General features: G+C 38.6%; 1 protein-coding gene across 3 annotated transcripts in view; it reads right to left on the bottom strand.

Annotated features, from left to right (window-relative positions):
* The window catches only part of LOC131427979 (zwei Ig domain protein zig-8-like), a 530,197-nt gene that overhangs the window by 227,992 nt on the left and 287,222 nt on the right, over positions 1-14,983 (bottom strand). For all 3 annotated transcript variants that reach the window (XM_058591597.1, XM_058591595.1, XM_058591596.1), the window contains exon 4: positions 4,085-4,132. In XM_058591597.1, coding sequence (XP_058447580.1) covers positions 4,085-4,132 — 48 coding nt within the window. The remainder of the gene's footprint in view (positions 1-4,084; positions 4,133-14,983) is intronic.

The following is a 14,983-nucleotide window of genomic DNA, read 5'->3' on the forward strand; positions in this document are numbered from 1 at the left end:
TGACTGATGTGCGCGCTGATTCAAATCAAATATTCTTTACTGTGAAGTTGTTCGGTAACCCTTGGTAAGTCGCACAAGATCCGCCTCTTACGCTTTTCAGGTTACATAGCAGTTATAATGCACGTTGCAAAGTCTTCTACTTGTTCCATGAATTTGTGTCATAAAAGTTACTGTCGTTGAAGTGTAATAACGTGTGCTACTTGAGTAAAAGTATAGCTGTGATTGAAGATATGTTCGAAATAAGTAACGATAACAGATAAATTATAATTATTTCAGTATGACAGAAACATGCGCTTGGAAACCTAAGTAAGTATTTTGTAACCAATTATGTTTTGCAGAAATATTACTGTCACCTTGTTTCAATCATTGTAACCTACAAAACATATTCGAACTATTGTTGCAATACAGTCTGAACTTTGGGTTCGGTTACTACGAGGAGAGGGTATCTGCTTATTGAACTATCATCTTTCTAGGTTCATTTGTTTTGTCCGGTTTACCCAAAGCTAGAGTCTTTGAATAATTTAAACCGGAACGAACGGCAGCGAGTTCAAATAGCAATAATTTACACGGTTGGTACATTACCAATTCTAAAATAGAAATACGATTCAACAAAATTAGCTTTATAGCATAATGACCCTTAGGGCGAAACGACTTTCGGCGAAACGACTTTCGGCGAAATGACTTTCGGCGAAACGGCTTTCGACGAAACGACTTTCGGCGAAACGAATTTCGGCGAAACGGTTTTCGACGAAACGACTTTCGGTGAAACGATTTTTGGGCGAAACGGTTTTCCACGAAACGGCATTCTACGAAACAGCTTTCGATGAAGCGGATTCCAGTAATTTGGCTTTCAGCAAAATGTCATTCGGCGAAATAGCGCTCGGCGAAACGAATTTCGACGAAACGGATTTTGGCGAAACGGTTTTTGCAAAACGATTTTCGGCGAAATGGCTTTCTGCAAACCGAATTTCAGCGAAAAGGCTCTGAGCAAACAGTCTTTCAGCAAAAAGGCTTTCTGCGAAATGGATTTTTGGCGAAGCGGCGTTCGAAAAAACGGCTTTCGACGAAATGGCTTTCGGCAAAACGGCTGTCAGTGAAACGACTTTCGGCGAAATTATCCTGATCTGTCAAGTTCAAGTAGACGAATTTTTCGTTTTAGCATGATTCGACGAAATAACACTTTCTAAGAAAAAGGTCTTGGCGAAATAACCGAGAAAAGAAGTGATCTGGAGAACCTAAGTTGAGATTTAGACTCGTGCTAAGTTGTTAACGAAAGAAGTAAAGTTAAGGTCCAGAGTTTAGGCTCTGATGTACAAGGAATTAGAAGATCCGGGCCTAACAAAGATAAGTCGATTTTTTACCATTCTCCAGTATAAGGAGTGTATCGATAAGTAGTTTGCAACATTCAAACAGTTATTATTCTGAAATGGCTTAATTTTTTGCAGCGTGTGACATGTTTGTTTACACGTCAATAACAGCTGCGCAATCGATTGGTTTCGGTACGGTTTATCGTTTCAATGATGAGTCGAATTGATCCGGAAACGCGAAAGAAAATTCTGCACACTTGGTGCTAAGAAAGTGTTGTCACGTATAATGAAATTGCAAAACGGGTGAAAGTGCACCACACCAGTGTCAAAAATTTTATCGAGAAATTCGGTAAGACCCTTTCCATGAAGGATTTGCCCCGATTCGGTAGGAAAACGGGTCCCAGCCAGCCCGGCCGGGACTTAAAAGTGGTTGAGTACATCAGGAAAAACTCATCGGCGTCGACGTGGGATTTGGCCACGCAGTTCAACACCAGCATCGGGATGATTCAACGGATCTAAAGTTCGGAACTCCCTGAAATCGTACAAGAAACAGAAGGTGCCGAAAAAATCCCCGGTACAGCAAGTTCAGGCCAAAACAAGAGCGCGAAAACTGTATAACCGGATTCTACAGAATAAAGACGGATGCATCCTGATCGACGACGAAACCTACGCCAAGGAAGACTCTCGAGCGCTGCCCGGACCGCAATATTATACGAAATCGGTGTACCAGGACCTGGATGACGCTGACACCACGGTGGCAATGGAAAAGTTTGGGCAGAAGGTGTTGGTATGGCAAGCAATTTGTACCTGTAGTTTGCGGTCGTCGATTTTCATCACGAAGGGCACAATTAACGCCAAGGTGTACGAGGAAGAATGTTTGAAGAAGAGAATGCTGCCACTGTACAGAAAGCATAAGGCTCCTCCTCTCTTCTGGCCGGATTTGGCTTCAGCCCACTACGCCAACTTCGTTCTACAGGGGTTGTCAAAAAATAATGTACAATTCGTGGAAAAGGACTTCAACCCACCGAACTGCCCGGATCTTTGGCCAATTGAAAGGTATTGGGCAATTGTCAAGCGGCACTTTCGGAAGGAAGGTACAGTGTCCCAAAACATGCAGGAGTTAGAAAAAACTGGACAGCTGCCATCAGGAAGGTCACAAAAGTAACTGTAACTGAAGAATGTCAAGTCCAAATTGCGAGCGTATCACAGAAACAAGGATTTTCTTCAATATAATCAGTGAAATGCATAAAAATGTAATTGTTCTACAATGTATCGAAAACTGATGTCAAAATATGTTTTTTTTTCGCTTTTTTTTTTCAAAAATCAATGTTGCTAACTACTTTTCGATACACTCCTTAATCTCCATCTAGAGCGATACAATTGACCGATCTGTCCTCCAACATTTTGATTCAGCATTCGACGAAAATTTCTTTCCCTGGAGAAATTTTTTCGGGTTTGGAAATAGATAGTAGTCGCTGGGAGAATACGAAGGATGGTGGACCAATCCGTAATTGCACCGTTGCTTTTATGCATGAATGCGATGGTGCATCTTTTTCCTTAGCATGATGAAAACTAGAACTCGTCTGACACGATCAGCGGTTATTCAAACACTGGTGGATAGATTGTCATGGGTTTCGGTATTGGACCATCTAGAGGCTTGTATTCAACAAAAATATACACAGTTTGAAACTATTCACGTATTTTCTGTGAAAGGCTGTAGTATACCTGGGTTCTCATTGTCTTTCCGATTTGGTTTGCTGACGTGTTGTAAGTTTATTTCCATGTATTACGGCATCTCGGGAAAATGATTGTTTCTAAAACGTTGCCTCGTTGGAATCAAAATATTCCTCTCCTGTTCTATTCTTATTTAACCACTTTTCGTCGCTGCGAAAGAACACGGGAATGAGTATTCCAAGCATCACTAGCTCAAGTGCCTAACGATGAATTCTTGTTCATAGCTGAAACCATAAAAACGGTCATTTTTCTTCGTAGCAAAATTCCGTTGCTCTTTTTTTCTTTGTGCCGCCGCTTTACCACCCGCACAGAACCGGATCAAAGTAATATGTATAACACTAATTTATGGCACGGTTCGCCGAATACCGCAGCGCACTCTCCTTGCAACCTTCCGCGGCACGGCAACCGGTGCTAGGCTCAACCACCCGGACGAAATCGAGTAGAGCCGCCTCTCCAGAAGTGAACAGGAATCCACTTCAACACCACGACTGCAGCCGGGCAAGTGCCGACCGATGGGGAAAAGATAATATTTCACAGTCAATTTCAATAGCGTTCTAAAATTGTCTGTACCAGTAATTTGACAGCAAATTATGTGCCACCTTCAGTTTCGCTTACGGAACGGGAAAACCGTAGTCCACCCCCGCTAGCCCCGTAGCGTTTTTCCGTGTAGGCCTCGGTGCGAGAAAACCAGGGGAGGAAGCTAATCAAAATAATCACTTCGTTTGTCGAGCTGGTAGTAAGTGGACCAGAAGAAATTATGGGCCCGTTTCAATTAGTGGTGCTGTGATTCGTTGCTACGACGGAAAATATTGTGGTTCTTCGGCCAGACGAGATTTTTTCCGACCCTAATTTAGACAACTAATTCCTTATGAAAATTGCTACTAAAGACGATCATTGAGTCCCGAATGGTCTAAAGCGGAGAACTGGGGTTGCCATAATCGAAATAAGGAAAAACAGAAAGCACTTTTCAGTTTGATTGCCATTTCAAGCGTTGAAAATCTCCGAGAACAAACAAAACGAGCGGATTGCAATCAAATATTCACCTGCAACACTACTTCCTGCCGTAGCATTCGTCATTCCGCCCAGGTTACCTGAAAAGGGAAACAAAGGAAAAAAAGCAAACATTGAGGTTAGTATATCATCGTTTGGGCAAGGTTTACGAAAGGTAGCAGAGTGAAAACAAAATAAAAACACAAATGTTATGTTCCCCGATCCCAAATATATCACTTCGGACCGCAGAAGCGGACCCCAAACTGACCCACCCACAGCTGAATTAATCGGCACTGGTGTTGTGTGCGGTCCGCAATCATATCCCCGCGGCAACCACAGTAGTTTTCGGAGATTTGCTGCCCCGTCTCACTCCACCCACACCCCCCGAAAAAGGGCCATATTTTTTAAGATTAATTGAGTTATCTTTATTGGTAATATGACCTATTTCCTCAAGCAATCCATTTTGGGGATTCTCGCCGTCTCGGTTTCATCCTGCTTTCAACTGCTGGACGCACGTCGCCAACCCGGCTTCGGAGCGGGCAACGGTGGTGATCTAGGAGAGCAACACACAACACAACGGACTGTTTCCGGACGAGAAACGCTATCGCTATCGCGGGTCGGTTGGTGCTGTGGTGGTGGCAACCGATGGAATTGCACTTTTCTGGTTCACATCTAGCCAACTTGCGGACGAGTTGTTTGTGTGTTTGTGTTCTGGGGCAACTTCTGCCGGAGCATGAAAACAATTTCGATTGGCCTCGCTAATATAACTCCCCCCCCCCCCCCCCTTCCCCCCCCCCCCCTTTCCCGTTCTTCCCGCACAGTCCAGTGCTCTGTAGTGCTGCAAGAACAATTTGAGTAGTAGATGTTGCTTGAAACTTTATCAGATATGAAAAATACTGTTATTGCTTCGTTTGTTCCCGCCAGTAACTGGAGGGGATGTTACTGTCGGAAGGTGCATGTTATTCGCTTTGTGTGGGAAGATTAGTCGGGATAATTTATTGCCGGACTTGGGAACTGATGTATCGGAGAAGGTTTGTTCGTGGGAAGTTTTTGTAGCAGTAATTTCTAAATTGAATGTGATGGTATAATATGGTTCTATGTTTTTATCATGTTTTGAAGTCATATCCTGTTTTTGTAAACATACTTTTTTAATCTTTCTGGCATTTCTCTATGGAAAGGTAATAGAGTTGCTAGAAGAACCGACTTATGATGTGATTCGAATCAGCTCGATGAGCTCCATTATTGCCCAAAATCTTTCGATGAGCCGGAACTGCGGACAGTTGGGTGAATTTATGTTTTTATCGATGAAACCTACGCTATTATCGCGGTACCACTGGATGACTTTCCGGCTGTTGTGGCAATTCGCCAAAGCTTGACAAAACTTCATGGGGCCTTTATGGGCTTTAATCAAAGGTATTACGCGAATTTTGAGGCATTCTTCCTTGTACAGCTTCGAGTTCATCGGCATGTTCGTTACGAACACTTTGCTCCGCAGCTGCATATCCCTTGCCAAATCATCAGTTTTTTGGTAAACTAGCTCATAAAAGCAAACATAAACTTCGCAGGAACATCTGTAGTATTTTTGGCCAGGAAGCCGTCCGAAATCCATTTTGTCGTAGGTTTCATTTTCGATGAGCAAATGACAATTCCCGAGCTCGAGTTTTGGTGACAAAACTTTGCTTCATCGTTCTGTTTGGTTGCTTGCTTGCTCAGTAAGAACGGGACGCTTACCTTACGTTGGATTATCGAGGTGGATGTGCCGAATAACTTTTGACTCACTGCACGAGACACCGTGAAATTCATACCACAGAAAGTGGGCTCAAAAAAGTAAACAAGCCGCTGTTGAAGAATGCTTGCAGTGGTCACTTTTTGTTCCGCTGCAATATAATAAGTGATTTCGGATTCTAACTGGACGGAATTTTATTTGCAGAACACTTATTTGTTTAGCACCGAAATGCAATGGCCGACGGTTATACGTTTCTACCAACATGTAATTCTGGGTTCCTGTTACTGCTCTATATGGAATTCAAGTTAAATCAAACTAAATTCTACAGGCATTATAAAACATACTTTGTGATTTTATTTTTATATGTGTTATTATTATAAATATAATCATTTGTAAGCCCAGCATATTATTGACTGTTTTGCTCAGTATAGAGAGGAAATGCAATCACTGTGAAAACCGACTTTTGACCCGAGGCCTTTTTTAATTGTGTGGTTTGATTAACGATAATATACACTGACACCGATTGAAGAATGATTTAAATATTTAATCGTTAACCTTTTTTGTTTTGCTCAATTGAATTTTGAATTATGTAAAAATCAAAAGTAATGAGTTAGTGTGAATTGAAAATGTGTATTATAGAATAATAACAGGATAATTTAAAAAATAAGATCAAAGAACGTCAATTTAGAAGTAGAAAATGATGCTTAGAAAAATACTGAAAATGTTATTTGAAAGAAATCCAATTTGAAGAGGAAACAATTGAAAGTGAAAGGAAAACTATAAAATCGAAATATAACAGTGAAAAATGAAAAATTTTATAGTCATTCAGAGGTTTGGATATCTCACGGTTACCGATTTGTGCTAAAGTGCAGAAGTGCCGAAGGCAAAGCGTAAAAACTAAAAAATTAAATATTTAAAATAAATAGTTAAAAAAAACAGACAATGAGTTGAACGTAATGAGTAAAAGGAAAAGGATACAAAATAAACATTAAATTGAAAATAATGAACATAAAGAGTTAATAGCCATGGGTAGAAAGACAAAAAGTAAAATGTAAGAGGTAAAAGATAAATAGTTAGTTATTTATAGAAAAATAGAAGAGTAGAATGAAAATACATTGAAAGGTAGAGAAACAATTAGAAGTAAAAATTTTTTTTTCTCATAAATACGTTTATTTCATAAGGCAATTTACATAAGTTTTTCTTCGCCGTATCATCACTTTTACATAGAATTCTTAACCTAATATAATACTAATATAGTCACAGCGATTTGAGTTTAATAAAACATATTCCTCTTAATTTTTAAATATCATATTAGCTATTTCGTTATTTATTATTAAATCTACTTAAGAACATTATTTGAACCAAGCGATTAACTGCTATAAATTATAAGATAAGTTTAAATTTTATACATTTTGTTGTTGATTTCGTAACCTATTTTGAGTTTGTTTGTATCAGCACATCATTTTTATTAAAATTTTGCTATTGGATGAACTAATGGACGCTGTAGGAGTCAGAACTAACCCTCAAAAGATCAAATTATTAAATTGAAACTTCAATAGTCTTTATGAAATGATAAAGAAGTTTCATGTAAGAAAGGTCACGACAAGCAAGAATGTCTCGAACTGGGACATTGGATAGTCTACCTTGGGTACGCAAGGAATTTATTAGTTGAGATCTGACATCACGATACTCCTCGCATGTCCAAACGACATGATCAATATCGCGATAGCCTTTGCCACAAGCACAATGATTAGTTTCGGAAAGTCCAATTCGAAGGAGATGTGCATCTAACGTGTAGTGATTGGACATGAGTCTGGACATCACACGAATGAAATCCCTACTCACATCCAGTCCCCTGAACCATGCCTTTGTCGATATTTTCGGAATAATTGAGTGCATCCACCGTCCCAGATCATCCCTATCCCAAGAAGCTTGCCAGCTGGCAAGTGTTCTTTGGCGAGTCGCGCTATAAAATTCGTTGAAAGCAATCGGTCGCTCATAAATTTCACCTTCAATAGCACCACGTTTGGCCAAACTATCGGCTCTTTCATTGCCTGGAATGGAGCAATGAGCCGGGACCCAAACTATTGTGATTTGATAATTATTATTCAATATGTCGTTCAGACACTGTTTTATTTTGCCCAAGAAAAACGGTTCATTTTTGCCAGCTGCGTTTGAGCGAATGGCTTCAATTGCACTCAGACTATCTGTGAAGAGAAAATAATGGTTTGGAGATAATGTGACGATTACACTCAAACTATAATGAACTGCTGCTAGCTCTGCTATATAAACAGATGCAGGTTCTTGAAGCCTAAATGAGGCCGAAACATTATTGTTGAACATACCAAACCCTGTCGCTTCTTCAATTCGCGATCCGTCCGTGTAAAACATTTTCTCAGAGTCAATATGCCTGAACTTACTTGAAAATATTTTTGGGATTTCCATAGAGCGTAGGTGTTCCGGAATTCCACGCACTTCGCGCTGCATGGATGTGTCGAAAAATAAAGTTGAGTCAGGGACATTTAGGAGGCTGACATGGATAGGAATATATCTTGAAGGGTTGATTTCCCGTGACATATGGTTAAAATATACTGTCATGAATCTTGTTTGAGATTGAAGCTCAACTAGCCTTTCAAAGTTATTAATAACCAGGGGATTCAGTACCTCGCATCTTATTAGCAGTCGCGACGAAAGCTCCCAAAAACGATCCTTCAATGGAAGAACTCCCGCCAGAACTTCAAGACTCATTGTATGTGTCGAATGCAGGCAGCCTAAAGCAATTCGCAAACAACGATACTGAATTCGCTCAAGTTTGATAATATGAGAATTTGCAGCGGAACGAAAGCAAACGCATCCATATTCCATCACTGAAAGTATCGTTGTCTGATACAATTTTATTAGATCTTGCGGATGAGCACCCCACCAAGACCCTGTTATTGTTCGAAGAAAATTTACTCTTTGTTGGCATTTTGTAATCAGAAACCTTATGTGTCCTCCCCACGTGCATTTGGAATCAAACCACACCCCGAGGTATTTGAAAGTCAAAACCTGTTGGATTATTCTTCCCATCATATGAAGCTGAAGTTGCGCGGGATCATGCTTTCTTGAAAAGACGACTAACTCTGTTTTCTCCGCAGAGAATTCGATACCCAGATGAACAGCCCAAACGGACAATTTATCTAAGGTATTTTGCAATGGTTTTTGTAGATCAATAGCTTTGGATCCAGTAACTGAAACCACGCCATCATCTGCCAATTGCCTTAGTGTACATGGGGTTACGAGACAGCTGTCAATGTCGTTTACATAGAAATTATACAGGAGCGGACTGAGGCATGAGCCTTGCGGGAGACCCATGTTGCTAATTCTGAATGTTGCCAAATCGCCATGTGAAAAATGCATGCGTTTCTCTGACAAAAGGTTGTGCAAATAATTATTTATAACCGCTGGAAGTCCATGTTGGTGGAGCTTGTCTGAAAGAACATCAATGGAAACTGAATCAAATGCTCCTTTAATGTCTAAAAATACAGAGGCCATTTGTTGTTTTTGAGCAAAGGCAATTTGGATGTCAGACGAAAGCAATGCAAGGCAATCATTCGTCCCTTTATTTCTTCGGAAGCCAAATTGAGTATCTGATAACAAACCTTTCGTCTCGACCCAAGTGTCGAGACGTCGAAGAATAATTTTTTCGAACAATTTTCGGATGCAGGACAACATTGCAATAGGTCTATATGAGTTGTGATTGGAAGCTGGTTTCCCCGGCTTTTGAATGGCGATAACTTTCACTTGTCTCCAGTCAGGTGGAACAATATTTTGCTCAAGAAACTTGTTGAACAATTCCAACAAACGTCTTTTTGCTAGGTCGGGCAGATTCTTCACCAAATTGAATTTAATTCTGTCCAACCCAGGAGCGTTATTGTTACAAGACATGAGTGCTATGGAAAATTCCATCATTGAAAAGGGGCTATCAATAGAATCATCATTTGAAGAAGACTCCCTAATAATGCTATGCGTAGGAACAGAATCTGGACAAACTTTCCTCACAAAATCAAATATCCATCGATTCGAGTACTCCTCACTCTCATTTCCTACGTTACGATTCCTCATTCGTCTGGCCGTATTCCAAAGAGTGCTCATTGAGGTTTCTCTTGACAAACTTTCCACAAAATGTCTCCAATAGCTGCATTTCTTGACCCGAAGTATGTTCTTGTACTTGGTTTCTAAAACCAAGAATTTTTCAAAATTCTGAGGAGTTCCTCCTCCTCGTTTTAAAAACGTCTTGAAAGCATTTTGTTTCGCGTGTTTAGCATCTGAGCACTCTTTGTCCCACCAAGGATTTGGAGGTCTTCTGTTAGACGATGGACCAAGAAATCGTTTGGTTTGTGCTTGTTCAGCGGTCTCCAGAATCGAACAAACGAGGAAGTCATATTCTTCAAGTGGAGGGAGCTCTTCCATTGAAGTTAAGACACTTGAAATATTACTTTGGTATTTAATCCAGTCAATATTTTTTGTCAAATCATATGGAATATTAACTGAATTAGCAATGCCTTTGTTACTGCTAATTGAGATGATGATTGGTAAATGATCGCTACCATGTAAATCAGGAAATACTTTCCAGGTGCAATCTAGTCGAATTGAAGTCGAACAAAGAGATAAATCTAATGCACTTGGACGTGCAGGAGGTCTTGGGATCCGTGTCATGCTACCCATATTCAATACTGTCATGTTGAAATTGTCGCAAATATTATATATTAAAGATGATCTGCTATCATTGTAAACGGAACCCCACATCATTCCGTGCGAATTGAAATCTCCTAAAATCGAACGTGGAGCAGGAAGGGCTTCGACAATTTCATTAAGCTGTCGTTGTCCAACTTGAGCTCTTGGAGGAATATATACCGAAGCAATGCAAATGTCCTTTCCTTTAATGTTTATTTGACAAGCAACAACTTCTATACTGTTTAATGTTGGAATGTTTAATCTATAAAAGGAATAACATTTCTTAATTCCTAAAAGCACTCCACCATACGGAGAGTCTCTATCGAGACGTACAATGTTAAAGTCATTAAAATTTAAGGCTATGTTTGATGTAAGCCATGTTTCGCACAAAGCAAATACATCACATTTTTGACTATGCAACAAAACTTTAAATGAATCAAGTTTTGGCATGATGCTTCGACAATTCCACTGCAGGAAAGTGATTGAATCATTTGCGGCGGATGATAATTTATCCATCAAATGATACAAAACCTGAAAGAACTGGCCATTGAGCTGATAACTGTTTCAAAAAAGTTCTAGCTATTGGAAGGAATGCCGTTATGATGGTCTTTAGTGGTTCAGAAATATTGAATGCTGCAAAAATCCATTCTACAATTTCCGAAAACTTCAGTAATCCTGATGGTGGCTGTGAAACGGAGCCCACTGGATTATTGTCTTTTCTTGTGCTAGTTCCTGGATTGGTTTGTGAATTTGACAAACCAGGAGGCACAGTTTTTGGTTTTAAATTTGATTTTTTAGATTTAACACGGGGATCTTTTTTTGAAGGTGTAATTTTAGGTGTCTTTTTTGGTATTTTGTGGTTTGGTAATCTCCTCTTAACAGACCCTTGAGGAGTGACAAACGAGGTATCTTCACTATTTCCGTCAGAGTCAGATTCCTCTAGTTCCGCCAGATTTGAAAAACCGTTTTCGGATTCCAAAGGTGGGACATAAATAATAGTTTTGAGCATTTCCGCATATGTGCGCTTAGACCGTGCTTTTAAAGAAAGCTTCATTTTGTCCTTACGCAATTTAAATGCAGCGCATACTGAAAGATCATCATGAGGACTTTCTCCACAATAAACACATTTTTCAATATCTTTATCGCAAAGATTATCTTTATGAGGCACTTGACATTTTGTACATTTCGACTTATTACTACAGTAAGTAGCTGTGTGGCCAAATTTTTTGCAGTTCGTGCAATTCATAACATTTGGTATGAAAAGCCGAACAGGAAGGCGAACTCTATCGATGTGGACATGGCTAGGCAAGGCAGATCCAGCGAATGTTACTCGATACGAATCTGAAGGTCGATAAGTTTTGTTTCCTTCTTCGAAAGATGCTGAGTACAATTGCTTGCACTCGAGTATTCTTACTCCCTCAAGCATAGAGTTTTTAAAACGTCCAACTCCATGCTCAAGCAACTCTTTAACCGAAAGACCCGCTTCGGTGATAACACCGTCTATTTCAACGTCTTTCGAAGGAATATATACGCGATATTCGCGGGTAAATAATTCACAAACAACAATCTCATTTGCCTGCTTCATGGAATCGACTACAACGCGGATCTTGTCTTTATGGACTCTTACGATCTCTTTGGTAGCGGGAAATCGTGATGTCAATTCTTTAGATATATTAAATAAATTTAATGCCTTCATTTTACGCCGAAAATAGACTATCCATGGGCCCGCAGAAGTTTCATTGTAAAACTTCGTTCTCTGCGAGTTAGGAACCGTTAAATTTTCGCCTGGTGGCAGAGATGGATCTCCTGGATTCTCATCCATTAGATCATCCATTACATAAATATGTTTAAATAATTGATCTCAACTGAATTATATAAACGAGAATATTCTTTGAAATGAAAGAAAATAAAATTATAGATCTACCTGTTAGTCGCTTTCTGCTTTCCACAGGTACTCGGCATGAAGCTCGCTCCAACTATTTTAAATTTGCTGTCTTCTATCTCCGTTGCTCTGCCGTCGTGGTCTTCGCTGAGCTTGGTATGTACGCTGTCTGTACCTGGCCTTAGATACAGCGTTGTAGCTCTTGTTGACGATGAGTTGTGATGCTTCTTGTGTAGCACCACACGATAATGCTTCGTTTTGTCCACCGCAACCGGTACTGTACACCATACGAAATGATACCTAGTGGTTGTCTTTGTGGCTTTGCGCTGATGCGCCGTAGCACCTCTGTGCCTTTACACCCCTTCGTCTCCGCACCTCTGTGTCTGAGCACTTCTATGCGTTCGCACCTCTGTGTCTCTTCACCTCTGTGCGTATGAGTGGGATGGTCTTCTTCGATTGCTTCCAAGTCGGGAACGCCCCGAATAATGGCTGTACACCAGCTTTTGCTGCGTTTGCAATAGGAGCAGGCGGGTTTTGTTTACCTGCAGCTAAAGTTGCCTTGACTCGGTGATAGCCGTTAACTCACAAACCAGTAACACAACCTGTCTGCTTGAACGCTTTTTACTGAATGAGAAGTAAAAATTATAAGATAAACAGTAAAAAATAAAAACTTAACAGCCATGTAAGGGTTTTGGTACCTCATGAGTACTCGGTTTATGCTAAACCGCACATGAGCTGAAAACGAAATGTAAAAATTAAAAATGGTTATAGTTAAAAGTGGAAGATAGAAAATAAAAGGTGAAGAATTAAAAGTAAAGAGTAACAGATAATGAGTTAAATGTAATGAGTAAAAGCCAAAGGGTAGAAAATAAAGAGTAAATTGAAAATAATGAAGGTAAAAGATGAATAGTCATGACTAGAAAGACAACAAGAAAAAGAGGTAAAAGGTAAAAAGTTGGTGATTAATAGAAGAACGAGGAGAAGAATTAAAAAAAAACGTTGAAAGGTAGAGTTCAAGGTGAAGATTAAAAGATAAAGATAAATAGGGATGAAGTAAAATATAAATAATAAAAAGCTAAGTGTAAACAGAGTAATTTATCGTTTACTAGCAAAAAGGTAATATAAGAAATATATAAATAAATAAATAAATATGTATATATGTATATATATATATATATATATATATATATATATATATATATATATATATATATATATATATATATATATATATATATATATATATATATATATATATATATATATATATATATATATATATATATATATATACTGATAATAATGAAATGAAATAATGAAAGTCGAAAATGAGTAAAAGTAAAAAAGGGAAGAGTTGAAGGTTAATAATACATAATAAGAAGTAGAAGTAAATAGTAAATTTTAAAACATTCCACGCAGTCACTCTGGGTTCAATTCCCAACATCGCGCATAACGTCGGAATGTTTTTCCGGCCTGGGAGGCGAATGAAGGCTAAAGCGTCTATAATCGAAAAAAAGTAAAGGTAAAGGATAAGAAGTAAAGGTATATAATGAAAGGTGAAGTGTGTAGAGTAAAAATATAAAGGGTAAAGAGTTAAAGATATAGAGATGGTATAGAGAAAAGGAGGAGAGTTAGATCTTAGTACTTTTGAGCTGAAGCAATGTTCCATGCCAAATAAATGTAATGATTAAAAGATCGTATTGAGCCGCAAATAATAAAATGTACAGATTGAAAGGTAAAGTGCAAAAACAATAGACTCAAGGTAAATGGCAAACAGCAAAAGGTAAAAAATGGAAGATAAAGAACACACTATAAAGTGTGAAAGGTAGAAAATAGAATGTAGAAATTTAAAAGTAAAGGTAAAGAGTGCTTGGTAAAAAGTAAAACACTAAAATTTAAAGGGGAGGGGCAGATGGGAAACGGTAAAAAGAAGAAAATGAAAGATAAAGAATCAGTGGTCAAATTAAAAAATAAAACATAAAGAAGAGAAAAATATTAAATGTAAACACGAGTGTCAACAATAAGAACTACAAAATTAAGAGTAAAAGGTAAATATTAAACGTAAAATGTAAAATATAAATTAACTGAAAATATAAAGCGTAGAAATTGAAGCGCGCAACGTGGAGTAAAAAGCGTGAAACATAAAACGTGAAACGTTAAGTGTGAAACGGAACGCTTCAAATGAGGAGTGAAAAGCGTTAAATGTAAGGATGAACAGTAAATAATAGAAGCCAAATTAAATCGGAAATGGTGAAAAGCAAAAGATAATGAGTGTAAGAAAAGTTATGTTGAGTAAAGATCCAAAAATTAAAAGCAAACTGTAGAAATATAGGGTTAAAAGTATAAGGTAGACGTTAAGCAGTAAAAATTGAAACGTTAATATGATTTGAAAATTGAAAGCCAAAGAGTTAAAGCTGAGAAATGGAAGATTAGGACTGAATAATAAAGAGCAAAGGTAATGAATACGAAATAATGAGTGGTCTCTCTCTCTCTCTCTCTCTCTCTCTCTGTTTGTGTGTCTGTGTGTCTCTGTGACAAATAATGTGACAAAATATAGGTCTATAGAATATAGGTCTTACGATCCCTTAGATTGACTTTTGTTCCGATCTTACTGCCGATTCCGTAATC

Source organism: Malaya genurostris, chromosome 2, assembly GCF_030247185.1.
Source record: "Malaya genurostris strain Urasoe2022 chromosome 2, Malgen_1.1, whole genome shotgun sequence".
Taxonomy (NCBI): domain Eukaryota; kingdom Metazoa; phylum Arthropoda; class Insecta; order Diptera; family Culicidae; genus Malaya; species Malaya genurostris.